General features: G+C 44.7%; 1 protein-coding gene across 18 annotated transcripts in view; it reads left to right on the plus strand.

Annotated features, from left to right (window-relative positions):
• MBNL3 (muscleblind like splicing regulator 3) overlaps window positions 1-23,490 on the plus strand; it is an 82,549-nt gene extending 59,059 nt beyond the window's left edge. For 11 of the 18 annotated variants that reach the window (XM_090150360.1, XM_090150367.1, XM_090150359.1 and 8 more), the window contains 7 exons: window positions 4,808-5,008; window positions 6,391-6,627; window positions 14,337-14,487; window positions 16,801-16,836; window positions 19,022-19,116; window positions 20,503-20,576; window positions 22,991-23,490. In XM_090150360.1, the coding sequence (XP_090006486.1) occupies window positions 4,808-5,008; window positions 6,391-6,627; window positions 14,337-14,487; window positions 16,801-16,836; window positions 19,022-19,116; window positions 20,503-20,559 (777 nt within the window). In that variant the 3' untranslated portion in view covers window positions 20,560-20,576; window positions 22,991-23,490. The remainder of the gene's footprint in view (window positions 1-4,807; window positions 5,009-6,390; window positions 6,628-14,336; window positions 14,488-16,800; window positions 16,837-19,021; window positions 19,117-20,502; window positions 20,577-22,990) is intronic. The other 7 variants (XM_090150366.1, XM_090150365.1, XM_031594218.2 and 4 more) reach the window with 7 other exon arrangements.
• The last annotated feature ends 4,456 nt before the right edge of the window (window positions 23,491-27,946 follow it).

Consider the following 27,946-nt stretch of genomic DNA (forward strand, 5'->3'; position numbering starts at 1 on the left):
AGGTAACTCAGCATCAACACTTCCTGCCTGAGGTAGCTCTTGGGCTGTGCTGAACAAAACACAGCCACTCCCCTGCTTTCCTCTGCACACCCACTCTGTTTCTGCTGCAGCTTCAGCATGATTTCTGTTAGGCAAATTGAATGCAACTTCTGGTTTGTTAACAAAATCAACTGTTCCAGGTAATGTGTCACGGTGGTGACAAATGGCTCTGCCTTAGACAGTCCCTTCTCTGTGCTCACACTGTCTTCCAACCACCTCTGTGCTCTGGGTCTGGGAAATGCCCACATCTGATAAATGCCTGCTACAGACAAAGCTGCCTAAGTCCTTGGCAGGCATTCCTCCTTGAGATACGGTCTTAAAAAAGCTATTTGGGCTTTTTACATTCTTGCAAACATTTTAATAATCAGTAAACCAGTCTTGTGAGCCACTGCTGGTTTGAGCCCCTCTGCCTCTATGCTGTGAGCTGTTTCCCTCTGCTCAGAAGTTAGTGGTGGTGTTTGCATATGTTAAGATTATTAAAAAACAGTCTGTGAGGAAACCTGTCCCTGCATTTGCTGAATATACAAGATCTCTAAGGGGTGCAGCAAGTGAAAGTGATGTTTTCCATCAGGTTGTTTTGCCCCAGAGCATACCAGTCTTTGTTGCAGATAGCAGGTTCCTAAGTCTGACATGCTTGAATTTTCCAGGGAAAAGTATCCTCTAGGTTTCCAGAGACAGATCAGGTAGAGTTGATCCCTAATTCTGCTGCAGCTGGCCCTTGTGCTCCTAGGGGCTTCCCTCTGTCCTCAGCCAGCCTGGGGACCTGTAGTTTGCACACCTGCCTGCTCTGAAGGTGATCATCTGTGCTCCCAGTGATTAAAAGCAGCCTATTACGCAGGTCTCTTTGAACCTTCTTAATACTATCCAAGCTGGCTGCTGCCTGTATTGTAGCAATGCAGTTCAGACCTCGCAGGCTGACCAGCAGCAGGCAGGCTGGTGGCTGTGCTGGTGGTGCCTGGCAGCTCAAGGAGCCTGGGGCTGTCCCAGCATGCCAGCCTCCTCCATTGCACACGTGTTTGTGGCTGTCTATCCCAGTCTCTTTACTCCTCCAAGGTGATCTGCTCAATTTAAACTGAGTATGAAATGAGAGCAGCAGTTTGCAGCTTCTGATAATCCTTAAGGCAAGCCACATGTTTTTGCTGTTCCCACAGAGGCAGAGCTTTTGTCCTGCTGTTCAAGAGCTTGGCCACAATGCTTCATTAGCAGTAACGACTTCAGTGATTTGGAATTGCATTGTTGGGTTTTGCATCAAAACTTGACCTTACCAGCCCTCTGTCCAGAGCCCACAGCATGTGTGCCTGTCCGCTGATAAGAAGGCTTTTTGTTAGTGTGCAGTCAAAATATTGATCTCTCCAACAAATCTCCTGGCAAGATGCAATCACAAGAGGTGCATGGGAGGCACCCTGAGGAAAGTGCTGTTTGGAGTAGAAATTACAGTTGTGTTCTGGCTGCAAGGAGGAAACTTGCTTGTATTCCCTTGGGACAGGCCTGGCACGGGGGACCTGCACAGATGTAAAGGGAGGGAAGATTTGGCTGGCACTGTCTTTATTACTGGTACTGATGCATGAGCCAGACTGGATTTCCCAAACCAAGACAGACAGTCAGGGCTGGCAGTGAGCACAGCCCATCTTTTTCCCTCATCAGCCACAGTAAATACAGAGCTCCCCGATGCCAGCTTGCAAAGGAGTAGTTTTCAGTGCATTTGATATGCTTCAGACTTGAAGACAGCTCTTTGAGCTTTAATGCATTGAGTGAGGTCTGCTTGTTCTTCGGTTGTTCGTCTGGGTTTTCATACAGCCGTACTCCAGCTAAGCTTTGCCTCCGCTTTCATGAGTTTCCTGGAAGCAGAAGCCTTGGGCTGGGTTCAGGCTCTTCTGTCAATCCAAGATTTCTGGGAAGAGCTGCTGGCAGCTGCGGCCTGAGGAGGGCTGGGATGGAGCATGTGGGTCTCCCAGTGGCGGTGCCTGCGTGAATCCTGTGTTTCTACTTGCTGCCCCAGGGCAGGGTGTGGAGCAGAGCTGTAGCTTTCAGTCAGCAGCATCAGGTACTGCTGTTCAGGCAGGAGGAATAAATGGTTATGAAACCTTGGGAATGCTGCAGCAGATTCCAGGCAGGGCGTGGAGATTGGTGGATGGCTAATGCCAGCTAGAAAGCAAAAGCCATCCTGCTCCTTCATGCGTCCCTCTGCAGGTCCCAGAACCAGGAAGAGATTGCACTCCTCAACTCCTCTTCAGGAACATCTTTCCTTCATTTGCTTTAGATCAGGCTCCTGTTCATTAGCTTGTGCTGCTTGCTCCCACTGAGGAATACTCTTGGTAGTATGGCCTTGGAGACAGGGACAGTGTTTCACAGTGCAGGACCTGTTTCCCAGTTGTATGCTGGCATATAATCTCTTCAGGAACATTTCAAATACACTCCTATAGGTTTCTGGTGAGTTCATCTGGTGTGAGGTGCTGCAAACCCCCAGCCTTTCTCCAGCATCTTCTACTGGAGCAGTGGGAGGAGTGCCTCTCCAACCATCCATGCTGCTCTGCTGGGATAACTGCTGTACTAGGTGCTGGAAATACATTGGATAGATTTGCCCACGTATTTGTGTATGCCACACATACTGCAATGTTGGAGCTATTGTGGACTCATGAAAGAAGTGCTGGCAACAGGTGTCAGGCCTCGGCACAGCCCTGCAAAGACCATCCAGGCTGAAGAAGTTCCTTAGAATTAACAGTTTGAGCGATGACAGAAGTTCAGCAGATGTCAGTGTAATTACTTGTACCCATACAAAAGAAAATAGTCTTAATGGATGCTGCCTTCTCACTGAAGTGTTCAGGGAGTCACAGTGTTTGAAGATCCTTAAAGAGCTTTTCTAGCAGCAAAAGGTGTAACGTGTCCACGAGCCAACAAGTACTGAAAGAGAACAAAATGATTTAATAAAGGGCTATGGACAGAAGGATCTCTGGGTTTAATAGTCAAAATCTCCTATCAGCTGAAGCGGGGTTTGGATCAGGCTCAAAAGAAGGAAAATTGGAAATCCCTCTTAGAGGATTATTTGGTTCACTGCTCTTAAAGCACCAAAGTCCACTGATTCAGCAGGCGGTGCCTTGTCATTGTGGAGGAGAAAGTGTATGCTGGAAGTGGCCTGTCGTCCCCTTTCCCATCAGCTCAGGTGCTGTTACTATCCATCTGACCCTAAGAAGAGGGCATCATTAAGCTGAAGATAGGTTAGGACAGCTTAGCTGTTGCTGCTGTGGGCTGCTTTATTGCAGATCACAGCTAGCAAGGTGTTTCCTAGTATATCAAATTACTGGGGTGAGGATGCTGTCAAGAAACAAACTATTCATGTGTAGTTTCTTACAGAAAGCTGTGAGATTCGAAGTACAAAAATAAAAGCAAGGAAGGGGTGATGTGAGCGGCCACAGAACTGCCTCAGGGCTCTTTGTAAGCACACTTGTGTCTCTTGCTGAGCAGAGGCTCTAGCTGCTGAGGACAGTGTCATATGTGCCAGCAAATGTGAGCAAGCTTTAACTGTAACCCAGAGTTTCCAGCGGAACAGGTGGCAGGAGGAAAAATAAAAACGGTTGCAAGTCACAGGTTACTTTACCTGAGGGCTTGTCAAGCTACTGTTACAGGAGTAGAACTGCTTCCTTGCAGGCTTTGGCCATCTGGGAGGGAAGGGGGTGTTTTACATCACCTGGGTGCTTTAAAGTTTCACAGATTCTCTGATTAAGGGCTGTTTCTTAGGCTTGACATTCTATCCCTACTTAGGAGTTCAGTTTAGGAGTTTGCTTATCCAGGAAAATTGAAATTATAATAGACTGTAGCTGCTGAAGAAGTTCAGGCAGGGGAAGCTGGTCGGCCCACCTGTGTTCTTCACCACTCTTCCTGCAGGGCTTGCCTAAGGCAATTCAGGTTTCAAAAGCAGTCCAGGTCTTTGTGGTCTGCTGTTCTGTCCCTCCTGGGAACATCACTCCTTACAGGATGGATGGGGTCCTGAGTGTGGTCCTGGCCCACCTGAACATCATCTGGCACACTCTGTCCATGTCTCTTTCAAGCCAGAGAGCTGTCTGCTCTTGCAAATCTGTGAGGTCTAGCTTATTGTGTTATTACTAGATGTCGTCTTGTCTCCATTCCCATGGAACACAGGCTCAGGGTGTTTCTGCAAAATGGCTTTTGCCTGGAGGACGTTGACAGTCCTAAACAAATTCCTCAGTGTGCAGAATGCTAGACCTTGAAGGGCACCAGAGCAGAAATGCTTCTCATGACTCTAAATTATCCAATTTGTCTACCCGAGCCAGACTATCCGTGGTAACATGAAGCACAATGCAAGTTGGTAGTAAATTCAACCACGAAGCTAACTGTGGTACGTGCTTCTAGATCCTGAAGCTTCCATTTACCTTGAAGTCTGTACAGCATTGCAGTGTAGACATACAAAAGCTGAGGCATTTCTCTGGGAGGGAGAAGTCTGTTTAATTTGGACCTGCCTTAATTGCTGGCATGAAATCCTTAATTGTGTCATTAAACTATAAAGATCATCAATATACTTTGATCTGACAAATAAAGATGCCTTATGTTCAGCATGAGTCATGAATTTGTGACTCAGGAGAAACGAATGGATCACAAGTAAATGGCAATAAATGAATGGATTGAAGAGCACAGCGTTTTAATGTTGCTTATTGATTTGCTTAAAAGGATTGAAGTGCTGTAAGGCTTTGACTGGGTAATCCAAGACAGGGCTCTTTAACTAATATTTTGTTTCTCCTTTTTCTATGCACAGACGACATTTCCTGTGACTCCATCGCTTGCAACAAGCCCCACAATGGCTTTTAGTCCCTACCTGAGTCATGTTTCTCCTGGGATGGGCTTGGTTCCTGCGGAGCTTTTACCAAATACTCCTGTCCTGGTTTCTGGAAATCCAACTGTTACGGTACCAGGAAGCTCTGCTGGGCAGAAACTGATGCGTACGGATAAACTGGAGGTATTTGGATGTCTGTTTTCATACTGCTAAAGGGAATGAACAGGGTGCATTGGCCCAACTGTTGCACTCTGCCACAATGACCTGATGCAGTGCAGTGCAAAGTTGCAGTCCTGTCACAGGGCTGCTGCTCTCTGCTGGAGCAGACTCATATGGGGACTGATCCCAAGTGCTTTGAAATCACTGGAAATAAAAAATAAATAAAAGCAAGCAGATAGTCTGCCCTTTCACCGAGTTGAGTGGGAGATGTTTTGGAATGAGAACAGTAGGGTGGAAGGAACAGACACTTCTCTTGTCTTGAGATAAGCTTGCTAAGTTCTTACAGAAAGCAGAAAGCTTAGACTGTTGGGGCTGCTGAGTGTGAAGCATTGGAAAGATATTCCCCCACCAGGATTGCTATGGCACTTGGCTGGGCATGCTGGGACCTAGCATTCAAGGAACTGTAAATGTCTTTCAGACCCTTAGTAGAAGCTCTGCAGGAAATAAGGGCTGAGGACTTGAATTCAGAGACTCCTGCAGGTGTAAATTATAACACTGGAAGACGGTGGAAAAGGGTATAATTTGAAAACAGATTGTTTTGTGTTACATGCTTTTTACTGCTTTGCTGATTGCTTCCATTCTCACGTGATGTCTTACCTTTCCCTGCACGCAGTCTGATAGTGTATGTGATTTACACTGCTGGCTATGGGCATAATAATTTTTCTTCGTTCCTTCATACCTTCAGACAAGGAAGTTCCATTTTGTGAAACTTTTTTCTCTGCTTTTGATGCTTCAGTGCTCGTAACGTATGAGGAGCTGCAAGATATTTTTAAAGCCAGCAGTTTGGCAGCACCTTAGAATGGATTGCAGTGTAATTAAATGCACTGTCATGTAACCCTAAGGTCAGAGGTTTATTATGGAGGGCTATTTGCATGAAAGAGGCTCCTCATATTTAAGAATAAGTACCTGAATACTGCAGCTTCCAACGTTGAGAATTAAAAGTCCTACCCAGGAGTGTGCTCCATAAAAGATGCATAATCCTCCTGAGACACAAATGGCAAAATTATTAAAATCTGACCTTTAGAGACAGGGGAAGGGTACTGATATCTATACAAAATTAACTTACCAGATTTGGGATTGTGTGAAACTTTCCGTTTCACACAAATTCTGTGCTTTACTTGCAGTTGCATTACTTTGGTAGTTGGCCTTGGTAACACTGGGTTTCCCTCATCCTGAGGCAATTGTGAATAGCACCAGTTGCCCTGTGATTGCACAAGTGGTGCCCAAGTTAAGCATGGATTTAGAATATGCGTGTTACTTAATGTAGCCTCCCAAACTTATATGCTGTGTTGAAAATACTGAAGAGTAGCACGATGTGTTTCTCAACAATGTGACTTTCTTTTAAGGTTTGTCGAGAGTTTCAGCGTGGAAATTGCACACGTGGTGAGAACGACTGCCGCTATGCTCACCCTATAGATATTGCGATGATAGACACAAATGAAAATACTGTTACAGTTTGCATGGATTACATCAAAGGTCGATGCTCTAGGGAGAAATGCAAGTACTTTCATCCCCCTGCACACCTGCAAGCCAAAATCAAGGCAGCTCAACATCAGGTGAACCAGACAGCTGCAGCTGCAATGGTGAGTAGAGCTCTTATCAAACTGTATTTCAATTGCTAAGAGATTTCATTTGTGTCATGTGTGTCATTTGTGGAAAAGTAGATTATTTTGTAAATGGCTGATTAGAGAGCTGAGAGCATGTGCAGTGTGAATCCCACCTCTCCATCCTTTGTATGCACGTGCTGTAGCATGAAGCACTGAGTGATGCAGTGCAGCTCAGCAGTTAGGGACGCAGAGGCAAACCTTGTTACTTTCTGACACAACATCGTGAGGTGACATGCATCATGAAAGCAAGCTCAGCTGCACACAAAACAAACACCTTCCTAGCTAAGTCACAGGTGTCAGTTTAGCTTCTTCAGTACATGATGAAAGGAAAGAATGCTCATCTCATAATATATCCTTTACAGGGAAAACCTGGCTCCTTGAAGTCAGTAGCAAAATTTCCACTTACTTCAAAGCAAACAAGACATCAGTTGTTCTAGTCCAGCAAACAGAGGAGGCTCATGCCTGTTACCTTTGTCAAGGCTTAGTGAAATGACAATTCTGCAGTTAAAGATGACTTCTGACCTTTTTGATTCTCTGGTAGGGATGGTCCCACTTGCACTTTAATTTGCAGTTTGACTTCTAGTGCCTAGAATTATGAAAACAACTCATGGGAAACTTAGCAGGATGGTTCAGATTTCTAGATGGAGTAAATGTTTGCTGTTCTATTGACTGCACTTTAACGGCATCTATGTATTCTAGATGGAAATTTGCATCTGACATTGTGTTATGAAAATCTAATTGTAGTGTTAAAATTGTCCAGAGTGGGGACAGTATTGTCATGATAAATGTTTCTTGTGCCCTCATGGTAAAGATGGCCAACAGCATCCTGGGCTGCATTAGGAAGAGCAGTGTCAGCAAATCAAGGGAGGGTGATCCTTCTCTTCTGAATTCTGCTGAGGACACAGCTGGAGTGCTGTGTCAGTGCTGGGCTCTCCATTGCCAGACAGACGTGGATGTACTGGAGTGAGTCCAGCGAAGGGCTGTTTAGATGATGAAGAGCTTGGAGCATCTGACACACAGTGAAATTGAGGCTGAGAGAGCTGGGACTGTTCAGCCTGAGGAAGAAGAGACCCAGGGGGATTGTACCCATATGTAAAATGTATAAATTCCTGATGGGGAAGTAAAGAAGATAGAGGCAGACAGTGCTCAGTGAAAGGACAAGAGGCAGTGGGCACAAATTGAAGTACAGGAAAAAAAAAAAACTTCAACTGTGAGGATTTTCAATGACCAGAATAGGTCGCTCTGTCCTTGGAGATACTCAGAACCTGTCTGGATGCAGTCCTGAGCGAGGCACTCTGACTGACCCTGCTTTGAGCTGGTGGTTGGACCTCCCGGCCTCTTCTGTTCTGTGATTACTTGAATAACTAATCTTAAAAAGGTCGTGCCCCCTATATGATTTAGCAGTAAAGCTACTAAAAGTGTTCTGAATAAGACAGTAAATAAGGTTGGGTCTCATTCATGGTAAAACAGAACACACAAAAAGGGAAGGATTACAGAAATTAAACAGCTGCCTTCCTGGCAACATCAGTATTACCTGGAACATAATTTGAAGAATCAATTTATGCTGCAATATTTCTCTGTCCTGCATGGTTTATGTGCTGTATTTCTTACTGTTTCTATTATGTTGAAACAACAGCCAAGGTCTGTTGAAAAAGGACCTTCTGAAATGAAACCCCTGTGTTTTTTGCAATTGCCACTTTGCTTTTTCACTAATTATCCAGGACACTGCTACTTAACCAAAGCCAATACATGTTTTATTCATGCTGCTGGCTTCTCTTAAAAACGTAATTAACCTTATTTGTATGCTGTTAACTAGAACCTTTAAAATATTTATTGATGGCTTGTTGCATCACCCTTGCCACCAAAACAGCTTACATTATTCATTGACTTTTCAAGGTTTGATGCATTTACTGTACCTGTTGAAGGAATAAGATCTTATTCAAGGGAAAACTGGTACCCAGTCTCCTTAGATAAAAACAAAGAAAAAAAACCATACCAGACAAACGGGTGTAATAAGTCCTCCTAAAACAGATCTGGACTGATTTCAAATCCAGATTCAGCAGACGTTTCTGAAGGACACAGTCCTGCAGTGACTTGACACGCACGAGCAATAGCTTCACTCACAGCTGCTTGGCTGCAGTCTGTGCAGCACAGCTGAATGAACTGGGTCAGGCTCAGTCCCTGCTTTGGGATCACACTTCTGTAGTGCTTGAGCATGCTTTACCTCTTCTTGCCACCAGCCCTCCCGCTGACCTCTGTGCAGAGCTGCAGGGTTGGGGCTGGTGCCCATTCCCATCTGCCTGCAGCTAATCGCTGAGCTGCGTGACTGTACTCTAGTGCACACACTACTGATACTTCTTTAGTTTTGAAGTGTACTGAGGCTAAATAGCTGACTAGCCACTAGGCCAGGTAGTCACCTAGGCATCCCATGTTGTGCATGCCTCGTCTTTTTAATATATTGTATAATGCATTCATTTTATTTTTTTTTTCTCTTCGCCTCCCTAAAACACTTCTCTCTTGACACACCTCTGCTCGCTGTTTTGTTACTGTGCTTGACCCCCCCCCCTCCCTGGCCCATTGCCATCATGTGCTCGCTGCCTGCTAATTAAGACTCAACCAGCTGTCAGATCACTGAAGCGACCGCTGGAGGCAACCTTTGACCTGGTACTTGGACCTTTCACCTTCTCGCTTTGCACGTAACCATCTGCATGAAAGCCTTCCTTGCTTGTCTGTCATGTTAGTGCCTGGGAGACTGCCCATCCCACCAGAGATGTTGGTGTCCCTTCAGACATGCCGTCCTGCATCCCCATGCCACCCGTTAACCTGCTGAGCTTTTCCTCTTGAAGCTGCGTTTTGGAAGTGCTCAGTATTCCTGGGGGCTTTTCTGTTGCAGCTTGGGGTTATCAGGTGGTTTTCCAATTGCAGCAGCAGTCTGCCTCTTTGTGATGCACTATTTCAGAAGCCTGCTAAGACAAATTCCCTCCCATTCACCTCCACTCGAGGGATTGATTACATCCTGAAAATATCTCGTTTCCTTCAGCTGTAAGGAGAAAGGGAACAGTGGACACAGAGGATCGTTGCTCCCCATTCTCAGTGTTGGGAAGCAGAAGTGTCAGTGGGATGAATACTCCCTCCAGTGCCAGTGAATGTATGGTCAGGCCAGAGAGGCTGCTTTTCCCAGAATGAGGATGTTTCTTTAAGCTCTGTTTGGGGCAAATTTAAATGAAAATAGATAATTGCATTTAGTTTGGCCAGAAGCAAAGCCCCTGGGGGCAGCCCAGCAAGACTGGTGTTGTTGTGTGTTGGTTTTTGTTGTTGTTTTTTAAGTAGTCCACAGGCTTTCCTATTGGAGCTTTAGACAGCAGCATGAGGAAGTCTTGTTAGGGACCAGCTTCCACCAGCAGGCTGGAATTATAGCCTGCCTGACACCAAATGACTGACACAGCAGTGCCTGACACAATAGCATCCCGTGCTCACTGCTGGTACAGCACAGCCCCAAAGCCCACAGGCAGTGACCCACGCAGTGCCTGGCTGCCCTCCGGGGAGCCACCCCTTGAGAGGACTCCATCTGGCTGATGCTGGGAAAACTCTGTAGCTCTCCTGCCCTTCTGACCTTCTCAATGAACAAAACCTGATCAGATAAGTGACTTTTAATAGTCTTCCTGCCTTGGAACATCTGAATGCTTTCAGCCACATTGTTGGAATATGTCACCTCCTCTGAACCTTTTGTGGAGGCTGTGCTGGAGAACAATTTATGGTACCGATAAGAGCATACGTAGTCTTCAGAGGGAACTGTTTGGATTGACTCTGCTGCTTGCCAGGGAATGGGTGCAACCTCTGCCCTCTTTCAAAGCATTCTGTGTGTTGTGACTTGGGCTGAAGCAGCAAGTCAGATACGGACCCAGCCTTCCCGGCTAAGTGCAGAGGAGGGAAAGTGTGATCTGCTCCCAGGAGATACTGATCAGAAGGGAACTTGGAGGAGCAATTAAATTGTTTGTTGCGAAGATTTAATCCAGTTCCTGCCTTGCAAAAAATATGTTATTAACCTGCATGTGGGAAATCTTGACTTAGGCATGCATTGCATTTTTGTCTGTCATTCATGGCAAAGGATTTATTTCTATGCCACTCAGAGAAGGGACTGAAATCTTTATGTTCAGATGCTCCAGCAGGAATGTCGCTTTCCCAGTCCAAAAATAAGGGACTGCCTGGCATTTTTTCAGTGGGAATTGTTCCCTGAGATCAGTGTGGGCTATCACATGGGTACTAAGCAGAAGAAATTAACCCCTTCACCAGAGCACATGGTATGATCATGTTGCAAGGGTTGCTTACCTCTGTGCACACAGACAGAAGAGTCAGAAAAGGCTACTGTCGTCTCTCAAAGTTTACTGCTACTTCTGTCATGACTGAATTTTGTCCAGAGGGAAAAGGCAAGCAGCAGGATGAGGTAAAGTTATGAAGTTCTGCACTGCACTGATCTAGCTCCTGTCCTGCAGGAGGAAGGCATTGCTACAGAATTCAGCAAGGTCGAAAAGTGTTGAGCCTCCTATTGCCTTTTGTAGGTTCTATAGGACACATCCGGGGAGTTCCTTTGGAACGAGGACATGGTACAAGGCAGAGATGTATCCCCACAAGCTGTTACGATTTCTGCATAATGGTCCCGAGACCATCAAAGAAACGCTGTCCCGTTTCACATGCAACACAGTTGTTTGCTGCAGTGCCCAGATGTGGTTAGAATTTCTCTTTGCATCCAAACAGCATTGCTTTGTGCTGTACTCCATCCATGGGGACTGCCACAGTTTGCTTGGAAGCCAATAGTAATTCCTGACCCCAAGCACTCTGGCTTTGTAGCAAACGTGGGGAATGTGTCAAACAGCAGGGCAAGCGCAGAGCCATCTCTTGCCCATCCTCAGCAATCACAGTGCTGGCCAAGCCAAGGATTAGGTAGGTTAGATATCAAGGATGTGACAGTTTGGCGGCTGGAGTTTGTCTGCAGGGTGTGCTGTGGTACGGATACTGCCACAGCACCGAGAATGGGAACAGGTGACCAGAAGGCTGTGTCCAAACAGAGCCAGACCGAGATGGGCACTGCCTCCTGTTCTACAAAGCTGGCCTCCAGGCTGCACTGCAGGCATTGCAGTGTGCTTGCTTCTCTAGAAGACTGTGGAAATGTTGCATATGCTGGGGCTTCTCCAACCCAGCTGATGTGTTTGCATTTCCCAGAGGTGCTGTTCAGGCAAAAGAAATGGGATTGCCATAGCTCCTTTCTCTCCCATGCCCCCGAGGGGCTCTAAAGGTAGGAGGAATGGTGATGTTAGAGATTTGGAGGTTGGACCGTTTTGCTTTGACATCCCTTGGCTTGTTGGTGTTTGTATGCTCCCTCTGACTGCAACAGTAGGCTCAGGAATTGTCCCTTGTGTAGAGAGCCAAGGCATCATAGTGAAGTCTCAAAGCCTTCATCTGTTCTGCTTTTGGCACTGCCATTATGGCATAATGGACTTTCTGAGGAAGTGACAGCCTTTGGCCAAGAAGAAAGGAGTCAAAAGTCCATTGCATGCTTGGCACAGTTGCTTTGCTATAATTAGCAATTTTTATTTTTTTCTGAGGCAGATTTTGGAAGCATCTAAAAAAGCGTGTTTTGCAATCAGGCACAGTGAGGAGCGTGAATTTAAGCAGCAAGTGAGTTCTGCAGATCTGTAAAACACCTCTGATGTGAGCAGAGCTACTCCAGTCTCTACAAGCTATAAATCTGTTCTGCACTAGAGGAACATTTATGGAACTATCATTAAATAGACAAGATGTAGATACAGATTTAGCATAGATACCAGTGTAGGCTGCCCTAAAAATGGAAACACTTGTATCTTCACCTGAAAGACCTCATCCTAAAATGGAGATCTTAAGTAAGAGATTTTGGTGTCTGAGAGTGTTGGCTCATGTTTGACTGCTGTCTCTTGGTACTAGCCAGAAGAAATTTGGAAAGATATCATGAAATCCTAATGCTGGCACTGGCTGTCTGCTAACATTAGCAGAGGATGTGTGCATGTCTGAGGGCAATTTTGCAAATGCAATTTCTTCTTCTAATTTTTGTGTTTTTCATAATATTAAAGCCATCCAAAAGCCACTATGAGAATAGCAACAGGTTGGAGTCATATTTTGCCTGAAAGTGTCTTGCTTAACATTTCTCAGATGAGCAGTCTCCTATAGCAAATTAAATTTGAAGTGAAACCCATTTCTAAATGGTGACAAACTGTTGCAATCTTTAGGTTGTGTTCTGTCGTGTGTTGATTTTCATGACACTTTAAATTCTCTTTTCTTGTGTTCTTTCTTACAAGTACTGTGTGTTTGTAGCCTTAACCCTTCATTAGCTAAGCCTCCTCCATTGCCCATCCCTCACTGTCATTTATTTGAACAAACAAAAGTACTAACCCTGTTTTTCAGCCGTTGCTTTGCTACATGATACAGAACACAAGTAGGCAGAAATGACCTGATTCTGCATGACTTCCACGTGCGTAAAGCTCATTGACGTCAATGGGAGTGTTACATGCAAAAGGACTGCAGGGCATAATTAAAAAAGGACCCTTTTCTATCACAATGTAGAAAAAAAATGTGGTTTTTGCTTGGGTACAATGAAAAGCTGTAAATCATTAGACACATTCCTGTTTCTTAAGAACCTGACATACTACTTTGCTGTTGAGACACGCTTTGTAAATGATGAGTACCTTACTGAAAGAAGTTTCTGAGTCCGGCTAATGCTTTTTACCAAGTCTTGTCATGAAACAGGTTTGACAGGCTGGAAGAAGTACTGTGGTGTGATAGAACAGAAAGAGAGGATTTGCCTGATAGCAAGACCCACCCAAATCGTGTTCAAACAGCAGATTTGTCAATGGCTTTTTCCACTGCTGATAATGAGCAAGTGGTATTTAACTGTTGGAGGCCTTCTAGCACTGCACTACTAGAAATTGGGAGCAAGCCCAAATTTGCTGTTTGTGAGCTGTGCAGCTGTTGCAAGCAGTGGAGAATCAGTCCTCGTTTTCACCATGTTGTTTCTCAGCCTCTCTGAAAACGAGGGAGAGTGCATTTCACTATGAATGTGATATTGTATGTGCCATTGGCAATGGTACCACTTTAACCACTGGAACACGTGGGTCGTCTGCTTACACGTGTAGACAACCACAAATGTACACATAGATACGTGTAGTCAGGTGTTGAAATAAGCAGAGGCAAGCATCCCTTATTTTTCCATGGCACTTGCAGCTTATACTAATCCTTCCATCTTTAAATAGTCATCAGTGCTTCTCTTAGCTGGTATGTTCTTGTTTAAATGCCCATTGCCTGCTTTGTAGTATCCTGTCCTGATCAGCTCTCCCCTTCCTCCTCCCCATGCTTTTCCTCCTGTGTGCCCAAGTCAGTCCCACTGAACACCTCCCATAGTGTTTCCTCTTTCTGCACTCTGCCTCTTTCTGCACTCTGCCCCTTTCTCCTGCTGCCTTTACTAACTGCTTGCCTAGAGAAGCTGTAATTTCACCTACAACTGTCACTTTGATACAGCTGCTCTTCTGTTTCCTGTCTGTTACGTTGATACAGTTTCAGGTGACTTGCAGGCAAGACCCCTGTTATTTCTTGCATGCTTTACCTACTTTGGGTCCCTTTTTTATTCCACTTGTCTTTAATGACTCCCTTATCCACAGGCCCTGCCGCCTGGTGCACTTCAACCTTTACCAAAGAGGCCAGCACTTGAAAAAAACAATGGTGCCACCACAGTCTTTAACCCAAGCGTTTTCCACTACCAACAGGCTCTAGCCAACATGCAGTTGCAACAGCCTGCGTTCATCCCCACGGGTAAGTGTCTCCTTGCTTTCTCCATCGTGGTTTTCTTTGTATGACCTAGGCATTGAGCTAATAAGCAGATCTGTAAGAGTCCTTAGCAAAAGAATATTAGTGTATAAAGTTTCGTGTTAAAAATCGATGGAATGTTAATTTATGTTGTTTGACTTTTTTTCCTTCACCTAATGCAATCCAGAGCTTTTCACTTATAAAGAGCCCTTCTTAGCCTTTCCTTTTTTTTTAAGCAGTCCAACTAAGAAAACTGTCTGCATGTTTCTTGAATTCATACTTCCTGTTTTTCCTTCTTATGGTTCAACTGGATAATCCCAAATTAATTCTTTGACTCTTGTGTAGCTATATTAAAGACTCATGTTAAAATATCTGGTGGACCTGTATTTAGAGCTGCCTGCTCACTTCAAGCTGCAGGTTTCTTTCTAACCTTCTATCTCAGTGACCTACATATTCCAGCAGCCGTTATGTTTGCAGAGGGAATGGCTCATCTTCAGTAAATACAAATTACGTAATTGCCTTTAAAGGCATATTTTTCCCTCTTGCTTGTCTTTTGACCAGTATGATAGCCTGAGATTTTTTAAAAGCAATTTAACTCCCAGCTTTTATTGTACCTTTAAGGTCTCAGAGTAAAATTGGAAGATGCAGCTCAGTAATTCATATAGAAATCGAAACATTGACGTGGCAGATGCGACTGCTGCCTCGCCAATTAACCTCTGTTCGCTGCAGCCAAATGAAAAACAAAACCTGCTTAGAGTAGTAAGTACTGCAAGTGGCTGAACTGGGAACATTTCAGAGTTGGTAGCTTAGTTTTAGTATCATTATTTTCATTGCAGAGCATTGTATGGAAACAAATGCCTGAAGCTTTTAACGTTTTAACACTGTATTCATTTGCCAAGTGATATATATAAAAATATACAAAGCCTTTCCGTGAGTAGACCTAAACATGCAGTAGACCTGGACCTCAGCCATGCCATTCTTTGGAGCCAGGGGAAAAGCTTTAAGAGAGCCTAGTATTGAGACTAAACTGTGAACCTCAGCTGTGAACATGGTCCAGAGAGTCGAGACCTAAATTTTGTATTCTCATGGTCCCTATGAGAGTATTGGAGATGCTCAGAATTCAGCAGTTGCCAGGATGTTTTCCCAGGGAAGGAGTGTCTTACATGGAGAGATGAAGGGAGGGACTAAGTAGGAGTCTTATGGTCTGCAAAGTGCTTCTGGAGGGGATGGGCTGAGCTGACCTTACTGCAGCTCTTTCAGATGCCGAATGAAAAACAACTTCAAGAAACACTCACACTTTCTAGAATGCCAAGTCTGTGAGCTGGCTACATGCTTCCCTTCCTTGAGTTTGCAGTCTCCAAAGCTGACATAAAGATACATATTTCTGATGCAAGCACTGTAAATTAGCTTTCATCCAGAACTCTCATGATACTGTTGTGCACTGTCTCTCAGCGATGGGATTACGCACAGGCTGATGCATAACAGATCTGTTTGCTGACACTGGCTCTTGTCTGAGGACATTAATGCTGATCAGAGAAGTACATTTCCAGTCAGAGAATGAATCTCTGATGAGTTTACACATCCACATGTTCTGTTACTCATGCATCAGGCTGCAAATTTGATCTAAGCCGTTGCAGTGCTCTTGGCAGCAGAGCAGAGAGGTGCCATGTAGCAGCTCACACCCTTTTGAGTGGTAGAGTTACTTTTGTTAGTGTCTCCTGTTCAGTCCTTGAAGTGTCAGTTTTCCCTCTGTGATAAACCATGATCTCTCAGCATCATGGTTTGCCATGGAGGTGGGGAGATCAGGGTGAACACTGAAAATGATGTCATCACTGCAGCTGTTTCAAGTCTAAAGGAACTGCCTCTTTCAGCTTTAAACTAGAGACTTTGAATCCCAATCCCTGCTTACAGGAGTAAATTGTTTTTAGAAAGTTGGTTTTAACATGAGTGTGATGTTCCTGTAAGGCAGTCTTGTCTGCTTCTGTGATTGGAAAGAAATCAATACACCTGATACTAAAAAAAAAACAACAAAGCAACCAATTTCCAGAATAGATCACATCATTTAATACCAGGGTGGAAGAAGAAATACATTTTCTACTACCCAAGAATGCAAGAATTAATTTGTTTTGCTACTATCTCTTAAAACTGAGTTTAAACTATTTATGTATCTATATGCAGAATGTTTTGCATGTGCTTAAATACTGAATGCTGCAAAAAGAGAATACCTGCTTTTTAGTTAAAGTGATTTCTAACACTGAAGCTTCACTAATGAAATATCCCTTTTGTTCATCTTTCCACGCTTCAATGCATGGTGCGCAGGGTCAGTTCTGTGCATGACACCCACTGCAAGCGTTGGTAGGTTTTTCTACACAAACTTCTCAACTTTTCCTAATCTGAAAGAGACAGCAAGTCAGTATGCATCAGTGAGAACCTGGGTGGCTGAGTGGTGTGACTGTCTATCCGCTGTCTTCTTTGAGGCTTAAATGGTTGTACCCCTTTTAATTTCTGTGCAGTGCAGTGTTTCGTGTGACTAATACAAGAATCCAAGGCAATGCATTCCCACCCCTATTTAGTTCTGCTGCAGAAAAAAAATTGTTAACCTAAATGTCTTTACAACCCATTTAAGTTGTCCAACAAAAGGAATAGCAGTGGGAGAATCCTGTTGGTTTGTTATTTTTGTATCAGGTATATTAGAGTTCAAGTTTCTGGCTGTCCTGAGGACATTTTAAGAGACTGGTTTAATAAAGGCTCTGAGAAGGAACGTATTTAGAGGCAGGCCCTTTGCCAGAGCAGGGTGCCAGTGGTACAGTGAGTGAAGCAGGGCTAATACTGTGGACCAGCTGAAGATTCATCTCATTAGTGACTTTTTAGCAGTGCAGACTCAAGGAACTGTGAACAGGGGACCAGGGATGCAATCAGGCAGCAGGGCTGAGAAGATGCTCTCTGCTTCTGCGGGGATCCAAAATGCTTAGTCTCAGGATCTGGGTCACGTTTGGGGCTTGTGTGGGTCTTTGAGGGACCCCCACTTCTATCTACAGCTGCTGGGCACAGCGGCATAAGTGAAATCTGAGCTTTCAACCTCCTGTCAACAGCCATCCTGGATAGGAGTGTGCCTGCTTCGGGCAGTGTGAGAGGAGGGAGCAGGAGCCCTGGGGAGCAGTTTGGGGAAGTCTGAAAGCCAGCAGCTTTAGCAGAAACAGCTAAGCACTCTGCTCTTGAACCTCCCCGTCCTACAGGCTGCTTCTTCCACCTGAAGGCAACCCACTGGAGCAGGGGGCCCTGTGGGCACAGGGTTACCCTGCTGCTGAACCCTGAGAGCGCTCCTGCAGGCCCCAGCTTCCAGCTCTGCTGGACTTTGCTGAATCCCACGTGTGTGCTGAGATGGGCTGGGTGGGAGCACCCACAGACATCTGGGGCTGTGGGTATCCTCGGGTGACACCCCAGGTGTGGCTTCTGACGTTCAAGTTGCCCATGGGTTCACCCAGCCCTTGGAGGAGGAGCTGCCAAAGGCTGCTGGCTCCTGCGTGCTGCCTGCTGCTCCGCTCCCAAGTCCTGCCTGGCCAGAATGAGTTATCTTCAGGTTGGAGTGGTCCAAGGCAGCATCCTTCCCCTGCTTCCTGGATCTGCGGGTGCCCCAGAGCATCCCCTCCGGCTCCTCACAGCTTGGAGAGGCTGCTGAGCTCCCCGCTGCTGCACTGCCCTTCTGGATGCTCTCCTGCCAGTTGTGAGCGTTGGATGCACTCCTGTGTTTCTCCCTCTTGGCCTCCTCCCCTTGCCATCCCCTCCTATCTTGCAAGGAGGGAATCCCATCAAATCCTCTAGAATTAGCACAGTAAGGAAGCACGCTGGAATCGTGGGGAGAGAGCTCGGGCTGCCAGCCATGCTCCTGCAGTGCCCTCAGCCCATACTGTGCCGAAACAGAGACAACAAAACATGGCAGAGGGCTGCTGCAGCTGCGGCCTAGCAGGATGGCGGCCAGGCTGCAGCTGTGCCACAGGCCCCAGCCGTGCAACGCACTGCCATGGCTCGCAGCAGAGTTCCCCTGAGTTCCCCTGGTTCCTGGCGGGGACGGGGAGGGGAGGGAAGGGGATGAGCTTCCCAAGGCGGGCGGGAGGGTGCGCTTGTCAAAATGTCCCCACCCAAAGGAACGTGCGCTGGCTGCGTCTAACTCCCCAGGGGTGCGAGCTGACGTGGGCTTTTGCTGGCACACCCTCCCTCCTCCCCTTTGGAAATTTGGCCTTTGGAGTCTAATACATCATTGTTCTGCTTATAAATGTACTAAGTGTTGAGAATGTTTTGGTTTTTTCCTTAATTATAATTGTAATTGGCTTTTCCCCTTCTCTCTTGTTTATTTTTTTTCCCAACGCTGTCTTGCTTTGCACTGTGATTGCATGCCGCGCCCCGATGTGTCCTTCATGACGATGTCACATGGCTTGTTGCTGTGATTCCTGCCACGCCCCCAAATCCACCACATGTTGCCATGGTTACATAAAAACGCTCCACCCTCCCGTATGTCGCTTCCATGGTTCCCTTCCGAAAGTGCCCATGATGCACGGTGCTACGCCCACCACTGTGTCTGCAGCAACAACTCCTGCCACCAGCGTCCCCTTCGCTGCAACAGCTACCGCCAATCAGGTTTGGCCCTTTCAATGGCTTTCTTTCACGTGTGTTCAGATCTCGAGGACCGGGCGAGGGCTCCCAGTCCCGCCCGGCTCGGTGCAGGCTCGGGCGCGCAGAGGCAGCGTGTGTCTGGGGATCGGTGAGGGGGCACCGGCTGGAACCGCTGCGGCGGGATCGTAGGGATGGGCGACTGGCAGGGCACGGCCCCGCAGGTCTGGGCACTTCGCTGCCTTCTCCAAAGTGCCCCGGAACTCGGAACTCGGGCTGCAAAACTCCTCTGTTGCACTTAGACCTGCAGCACTTCTGCTTTCAGTCTCAAGCAGAAATACCACCCCGAGCATCCTTCCCTGTGGTATTTTGGCATGTCCTCTCCTGGCTGGAAAGTGGAAGTGGAAACACAAAGCGGCCTCCCCCCGTATTGCGAAATTGGACTCTAAAAACAGCTCAACAAAACAAAACGGGGTTGAGGCGATGAAGTCTGAAGCTTATTTACACCAGTAATGTCACCCATCCCTACAGAAATGACTCTGGATGTGCAGTACGTGCCGTTGTAGCACTGCCATAAGTGTCCAGGACTTCATGCATGTCTGCCGAGCCATAACTCTTTCCAAAACTTTCCTCTGAAGATACTGAGTTGTGATGGCTGCTTCCGCACCCGTCCCGAACTGTATACGCACAACCTGTCCTAGTGATGCTTCCCGACAATTTGGTGTGCCACAACTTTATCCACTGAGGCCAGAGAAATGTCAAGTCCTTCCCCCCGACTCCCCAAAACAAGTTGTAGCTTTCTCAGTTCTTCGTCACGCTCAGGTTTAGAGCTATAGCAGAAAAAATGGGGCATCGCTTTATTCAGTAGGATGTTGTTAGCCATGCTGAATGTCATTACTGTCTCAGGGGGTTTCCTGCAGTCTTTTGTTAGCGTGAGGTTATAAAGCTTCCAGGAGAAGTTTTACCCGTGTTAAGTCCTCGGCAGTGTTTTACTGCTTGCAGTAGGTATTGCTGTTCTTTCTCTGTGCTGTGTTGTAGTTGTCAGGTAGAGAAGGTCTTACTCGTATTGGTCATGAGAAGAAAGCAGAAATTTCTGTGCAGTGTTGCTCTGTGGCTATATGAGTCTGGACAAAGCTATGCTCCTTATGTCTCAGCCAGCTAATTTCAGAGCATTTGTCTTACTTGTAGTCCATGGAGCTAAAATCCCAGTACAATCACCGCATAGTCCACGAGGCATCAGTAGTGATGCAGCTATGTCGTACTCAATGTGTGGCAAAGTAAAGACAACTTGGGAGTGGATCCTGTTTTATAAGACACTGATGTATTTGCTAACCTGAAACTGAAGACAGAACGAAGAGATGGATTTCAAAGCAATGTTTTAATGTGTTGTGTTCTTTGTTTTCTTTGCTGTAGATATCCCAGTTATCAGTAGATGAACTGAGTAGCAGCATGTTTGTTTCACAGATGTAGAAGTTCCCGATAGAACAGTAAGTTGCTTTTCAGTATTTCTCTTTACCGTGGATTGCTTTGTTCCAAGGGCACTGCATCCCCCAAAAGGGGCTGCTTTGGGCTGTGGGTCTGAGCCTGCAGGACCCCGGTGGCTCTGCTCTCTACCAAGACAACAGCAATTCAGCAGCTGCAGCACAGATACAGACCAGCCCTGTGGCATACAACAAGCAGTGTTTCGTTGTGTCTAAAATAGCTGTTTTGTGGTGTTTATAGCCTCCCTTTCTTGCATCCCCCTGAGTCTGACGGTTATGTTTGCAAGTTACTCTTGCTCTGCACAGCTCCCAGCAGCCTGCAGGTGCCTCAGGGGTTCATGCTATTGCTGGTAAAGACTGCTCTGGTAATGAGTCAGCTGAAAAGGTGAAACTCGTGTTTTGCTGTTAGTGGAGTATTCCTTTTCCTGGGGTAAGCAGGACTCGGTCATCTTCAGCTGCTGTGCATCAGCAGGATGGGCGGGGGTTGGGCAGGGATCTGTTAACCACAGTGGGGCATGGCCCATGGTAGTTTTCTTCACAGGTCCACAAGCAGCATAGCCTTCATGACACGTGCAGATCCTGGGCTGCTGGGCTTCTCTGTCTGAGAATAATGAAGTTTATCCTTTCCTTTGACTTACAGAGCATTTTGCAGCCTTAGCAGCAGTGTTATTTTTCCATTTCTTTTATTTGTAAGTGTTAGCTAATATTCATGAGAGAGAATCCCTTGAGGGTTTTAGTTCATCACTTTATTTTTCACCCCGAGAGATGAATGAGCAGTTCAACCCCTTCAACAAGAAATCACCAGATTTTTCCAACACAGGCCACAGATATGCAACCCATTTCTTCTTTAGATCATGTATTACAAGCAAGTACTTAAATGCTGGAAATTAATTTGGCAAGCAATTCTCTAATTATATCTTTAGCAGCTGACAGAAGTCACTTGTGTCAGTGATGTCCCTTATCTCTGGTGACCTAAATAAGCTGTCGTATGTATAAATTGCCTGCTCACGGTGGCCGTGGACCCCAGTTAGTCTAGGTGAGCAATGAGGTATCTCTGTCAGTGAAAACATTCTGTGCTGTGCAGTATATTGCTCTCCTAAACAACAGACAGACGTGACACCTGACATGTTCCACGATTTCCATAACACATGCAAAACAGTCTGTTCCACCCGATAAGGAGATCATTTGCATTGGAAGAACCTCATTACTGAACTCTTTGAGATTGATTTCTGTATTTATTTCAGGAAATTTTTTTCTGGATTCTTTTTGCTTCTGTGTGTGTGCTTAAACTCACACTGACAATTACTAATGATTTCAGAGTAGGAAAGGAAATTCCTTGAAAAAGCTTTATTTAGCAAACAGTGAGCATGGTACAGTCTGTCTGAGTCAGCCATGCTTTTAAGGGCAGTGAAAACCCTTGCCTGAAAGAAGTAAGGTCAAACACCTTATATTTGGTTGGATCTCTTGGGGACCAGCCTACTGGGCATGGAGAGTATCTGCACCAGACAAGCAGCCTGTTCTTCAACAGGGAGCTGTGGCCACACGCCTGACCAGATGCACTCTGCCAGATGTGCTTGTCCTCTCACCACCTTGCAGCTATGGGACATAGCTCTTTTCTACCAGTCTGTAAACATGCTTGATTTCCTCGAGTGTCCCCAGTGCTCACAGACCCACTAGTGACCATTCCCACACAGGAGCCTTTGTGTTTTGATCCTGTTTCATGCAGCCACCCGAGCATGTGAGGTTGTGCATGTGCTCGTGTTTTTTTGCTAGATAAGGATCTTAGTTGGCGTTCTGCAGTGCCAGAAGGTGAATTCCCAAAGCTGCTGTGAGTGGGAGTTTGGTAATAGAATCTGCTGCGGCAGATGTTTTTCTCCATGGTGACCAGGTCCTGGTAGCCAGGCTGGCTAGCCTAGCTCTTCGCAGGGAGGATTTTCACAAGTGCATGCCAGGAGAGGAGATTTTCTCCCAGATGAGGGCCGCCTGAGCACAAGGCTTTTGAGTCTGATTCACCTTTGGCTCTCTGGGATTAGATTTTAATGTAAGTATCTTCACAGCGAACAGGAGGCAGCAGCAGTCAGGGATTCCTCTGGCCCTCTCATCAGTCGCTCTCTACCTGCCATCTTGTCTCACAGATGAGATTGTTATTCTCCCACCTTCCCATTCCACAAATTGTTTTGTCAGCATGTGTGAACCGTGCTGGAAATGGAAAGCCCTAAGTGCTGATTAAAGAGGATGCCAAGTGTGTTATTAGCAATTTCACCCTATGTCAGAAAATTAAGGGAATAAAACATTTTCTCTCCACGACATACTAATAGCAACCTCAAAGGCAATGCAGTGAGGATGCAGATGCATCTTAATAGAATGACTTCTATAGAAAAAAATATCTGACGTCTCACTCTTTGTTTTCTCTTTCCCAGCAGACCATGTTGAAATTCTGAACCATAAAATTATGGAGCACCAGGACTTCTTGGTGGGAAGCTGCGCATGGCCTTTCTGTATATATCCCCTCTTCCCTTCTATCGTTCTTTACCACCTCTACAGTAAGCCTGTTGCAGCCTACATGTTAACCAAAAACTGATCAATGGGAATGTCAAAAAAAAAAAAAAAAAAGAAAAAAAAAGAAAAAAAAAAAGCACTATAGAAACAATTAACAAACAGCGCTCTGTTATATGAGATATACAAGTAGAAAATTATAATAGACTTTTATAACACATTACTTTAACACACTTAATCATTTTACGACTACCATCCTGATAAGTGCATCTGCACAGCGGACTGTTGGTTTACTGTATACTATCGATGGATAAATGTCTGTCTTGTTTTTAAAGTGTTATCTTACTGTTTTGTTTACATCATAGTCTATTGATTTGTTTTAAAGTGTACATCATTATCAAGTATACTCAATACCATTTTTTCATTATTGTTATGTCTTAAGTTTTCATATACTGTAGGTTTTATGGAGTTTTGTTTGTTTTTTACTAAAAATGTTATCGTGGGAAACAGGAATTATGTGCTTGAAAAACACGACGCAGGAATGTTCTGCCCTTTTCTGGATATTGCTGTTCGTGTCAGCTGAAGTTGTTTGTGTTAAAGGCTCCTTTTATCATTTAAAATTTGCCTTCAGATACTCTCCAGATTTTTAGTACCAATGATGTGCAAGGCCAGCTGTGATTTCAATCCAGTTCAGAGTATTTCTTTAAATACAGTGAGCTGATTCTGGAAACTGGAGAAAAAAGAAGAAAAAAAAAAAAAGAGAAAGACAAAAGCCCACTCTCAGTTAAGGGGATAGGAAAGATTTGCTCAGAATTTCTGCAGTTCTATTGTATGTTGAAGTGCATTCTCAGCTGCAAACGGCGCACAATCTTTCTTGATGTTCTCGTGATGCAATGGAAAGTAATAGGTGGATGAATGAGATGTTTTCCTTTGGGCATTTGCGTTGGAGAGGAACAAATGCCAACTGTTAGCTACAAAACACGTAGCTGGAGTAGGCCCATCACCATGGCTTGGCCCAAGCTGGGTAATACTGTGCCCATGAGCATCTCTTCACTGAGCCTGCTGAACATCTCAGCCTGAAATCTGGTGACCCTTCCTGAAATTTTGTCAGCATGCACCAGTTCTTTAATCACCACTGACCGTGACTTGGTGATTTTTCCCTAAGTTCTGGCCCTATAAAGCAAACACAGCATAACAAACCAGGAAAAATTCTATCGTACGTAAGCATCCATTTTTATGGTGTTCCTAGAGCTTGGTGGATGTGGTTTGGCACCTTCTACTTGATGAAGACCAACGTTTGTCACACAACAAGGGCTAGTTCTCAATACCTCCTTGTCATGCACGTGAATAAAGCAGCTCCTTGCCCACGCACCCTGGGCAGCACTGCCTGGTGTTGTGCTGCCTTGCTGAACAATCTGGCTACACAGAATACGTTTTAATTTGAGAATGCAGCTAAAATTCATCCCTGTCATAGCTCTGTACTATCGCTGGCATCATGGAAGAGATGGATTTGCTCCCTCGACTTCATAGAAGTATGAAGTGCTAGGAGAAAGAGAATCATTTTTAAAGCCAGGTGATGGGCGAATTGTTAGTGTCCTGCTGCCCTCAGCTTACAGTGGTTTTGTGGGGTGCCAAGAAGATTCCATTTTTTTTTCCTTAATCTTGATTAGAGAATGTCCTTCTGTGAGTGCAGATGTACTGATGGACGTGCATCCACATGGATCACAAGGGACAAAGGGGCAGGCTGGCTCCAACAGGCATAACCCAGGACAGGTTGCAACCACGTGTGTATGGAGATGTATTCATAGCAAGCACCTTCGAAGAGTCCAGCTTAGAAAAGCCTCAAGCCAGAAGGAATCTTTCCATTCATTTCAGCAGGCTTTGAACCTAACCCTAAAAGAGGGAAGAAACCCATGCAACCCCAACCCTCAGCCGTACACCTCGTGTTTTGGCAGTCCCTCCATGTCCATGAATGCTTCCCAGCCATCAGCATTCAAAAGCAGACAGTGTTGCCTGCAATTAGTGGCTGTCATTTATATTGGCTACCGCCTACCTGTTCTTTTAACCACTGAGTTTCTGTTTCCCAAAACCATAACATTGTTAGTGGAAAAAGTGGATTTGAGTACTTCCTGTTTGAAATTATTTGTGTATCAAAATGGGTTTTGCACAACCTGTGCCAGTGCCTCAACAAAGAACAGAGCTGATCTTCTTAAGCCAGAAAGGATGCATTCAAGCTTGTATGGCTTTATGAGTTAAAGGAGGTTGGAACTTTTTCAGTGCTAAATGGATTTTTGTATATCTTGACACTTTGATGTAACCTCCTATTTTATTTATCTACTTAAACATCTGGCATAGATGTGCATAGAATGTAAACCTAGAATACAGCTGTTTTCACGTCACATTTAAAGCACTGAAAAAAAAAAAAAGCGTTTAAGGATTATTTTTTATTAAAGAGGTCCAATGAGGGATGTTCAGGGTAGTTATATTAGGTGCCACAACAGTTTTTATATTGCTGGCAAATTTAGCGTTAATTTGTAAATGAGTTTAAGGAAAGAAAAGCTTGAAGCACTAAACTTCACCAAATTCAAAACAATCTCGGCAAAAATGCCATTTGAGGTAGCACTATTGAAACTAGTTGTGCAATGACTTGCTCTAATTTTCTTTGTTCAAGAAAGAAAAAAAAAAATGAAAAAAGAAAAAAAAAACAGTCGCCAGACTATAAATTTCCTAAATAGACTCTTACAAAGTCACCGAGCTAGTTAGTGACTCTAAACAAATGTCATAAAAGCATGAATATCATCCTTTATTTGACAAGAGATGTATGTAAGTTTGTTTAAATCAATATAATTTTAGTGACATTTTTATAAGCTTCCCACTTTCCATGAACCTATATTTTTTATTTATCCAAAGTGATTTCTCTTTGTCCATTTCTCTCAGCCTTATGCAAACAATATGCAAGAAATGCTGAAACTTGGATAAAACGGGTCATGCAGAGGGAAAATGAAAGCTGAGATTGATCATTTTCACGCAAAAGGTTGTTAGTAGTTTCAATAAAAGTACTACTACTAAACTGTAACATAAGCAGACAATAAAAGAGGGATTTAAAATAAAATGGATTCATAAAACTATTAAGATTATTTTTGTTAAATACAGTGTTTTTAGTAATTCGGAACACGATTTCGCAGTCAATGTTGTTGGTTTTTTTTTGTTTCTTTTTGTTTTTCTTGTTTTTTTTTTTTTTTTTAGTTGCAAGTTTCTAGCTGATGATGTTTTGACTTTGTATTTTTGCATCGTGATGTCCTAGAAACCATTCCCTCCCAGGGCAGCCCACGCCGGCCCCGCTCCTGAATGCTCTGCGGTGCTCGGGGTGCTGAGGAGCGGCGGTGCAGGCAGGCTGGCCGTGCTCTCAGCAACCCAAAGGCACGGCCACGGAGCTGCTCATCCCCACTGCGGGCTCCTCCTGGCCCACAGCCCACGTCCTGCTGGGCAGCCAGAGCCGCGGGAGCGTCGGGGCAGCGCCGGAGATGAGATGGCTGTGTGCCCGCGGTAGGTGCCGGTGGGACGAGGAGCCGCGTGTGCTGGATGAGAAATGTTCTCCACCTCGTGGGCCCCTTGCTGGCGCTGTAGGGTAGCTCTAGGACACGCAGTGATTGAGAAACTGGAGTCCTCGTTGGGTTTTGGTTTTGATCCCTTGTACATTTCACACGCGCGAAAACGGAAGGAGGTGAAATTTATGAGGAAAATCTAATTTCCCATTCCTGTTGAATGGATTTAGTTTGATATTGACCTGATTTTACCACGTGCCTGTTGAAGGCCTTAGAGTATATACTGTATGTTAAAGACTGTAATAACTTTCATAGTTGCTAGCCTAATCCAAATGTAAATATAGCTCCAACACATTGTTACTGGGCTACAACGCATTAACCCACGTCATGTATTTTCATTTCTTTACCATTAGTTCATAAGGTTCTTCATTATTGCTTTTTTGATACCTTTAGTAACGAATGAATTTAATTTTGAAGGAGAGTTAGAGAAAGTTTAAAGCTTTTCATACGTCTGTCCAACCCATTTAGTTCTCTTCTAAACCAACACTGAAGCATGGTAAGGTGTAGAACGCAGTCCATAACTTGTCTGTATAGTTTACAGTTTAAGAACAAAATTAACTTTGTATGTAACTCCTACAATGATAGATTCATTGTTAACTAATTATATTAAGTTGTTGTTGCTATGGCAACAAAACTACAACATGGCTACCTTTGTATACGTTATTTGTGAGATTTTCACATGTAAATTAAAAGTGATGTGTAACAGTATGAGCTTGTTAAAGGTACAGTTCGATACTGTCAGATAAAGAGATGACTGAATATTTTTAAAATCCCAAAGTCCCATGTGAACGCTGAATCGGTGTCTGTACGTCACTTTTTCAGTCGAGAAGTTTACAACACATGGATTTAGAGTCAGGTTTTATAGCTTGTAGAAAATTGTTGTGTGGCAAGGGTTATTCCACAGTATTTTAACTCCGACAGCACGACGGGCTGCGTGGGGACGTAGTGATGGTCGTTCCTTCATTTCACACTCACCGCCATTGTGGGAATTCCGAATCCATCCCTCTCAGTACTGTAGCTCTGCTTGCAGTTTTCTGTTGGGTTTTCTTTTTTTTTTTTTTTTTCCTTTTTTTTTTTTTTTTTTTCCTGAAATTGAACACTCGTGTGATTATGTTACGATCAGGGCTAAATGATGAAAACGTGTAACTATTTTAATACTAATTTATATCAGCAAAAACTGTACATAAGAAAAAAAAAAAATATTGTGGAATGACCCCGTAACAGTGTTGAAGATACCAATATGCTGCAGTTAAACTGATTCAGTTAGTGTACGAA

This window comes from Phasianus colchicus, chromosome 14 (genome assembly GCF_987193195.1).
Source record: "Phasianus colchicus chromosome 14, bPhaCol1.hap1.1, whole genome shotgun sequence".
NCBI classification, from domain to species: domain Eukaryota; kingdom Metazoa; phylum Chordata; class Aves; order Galliformes; family Phasianidae; genus Phasianus; species Phasianus colchicus.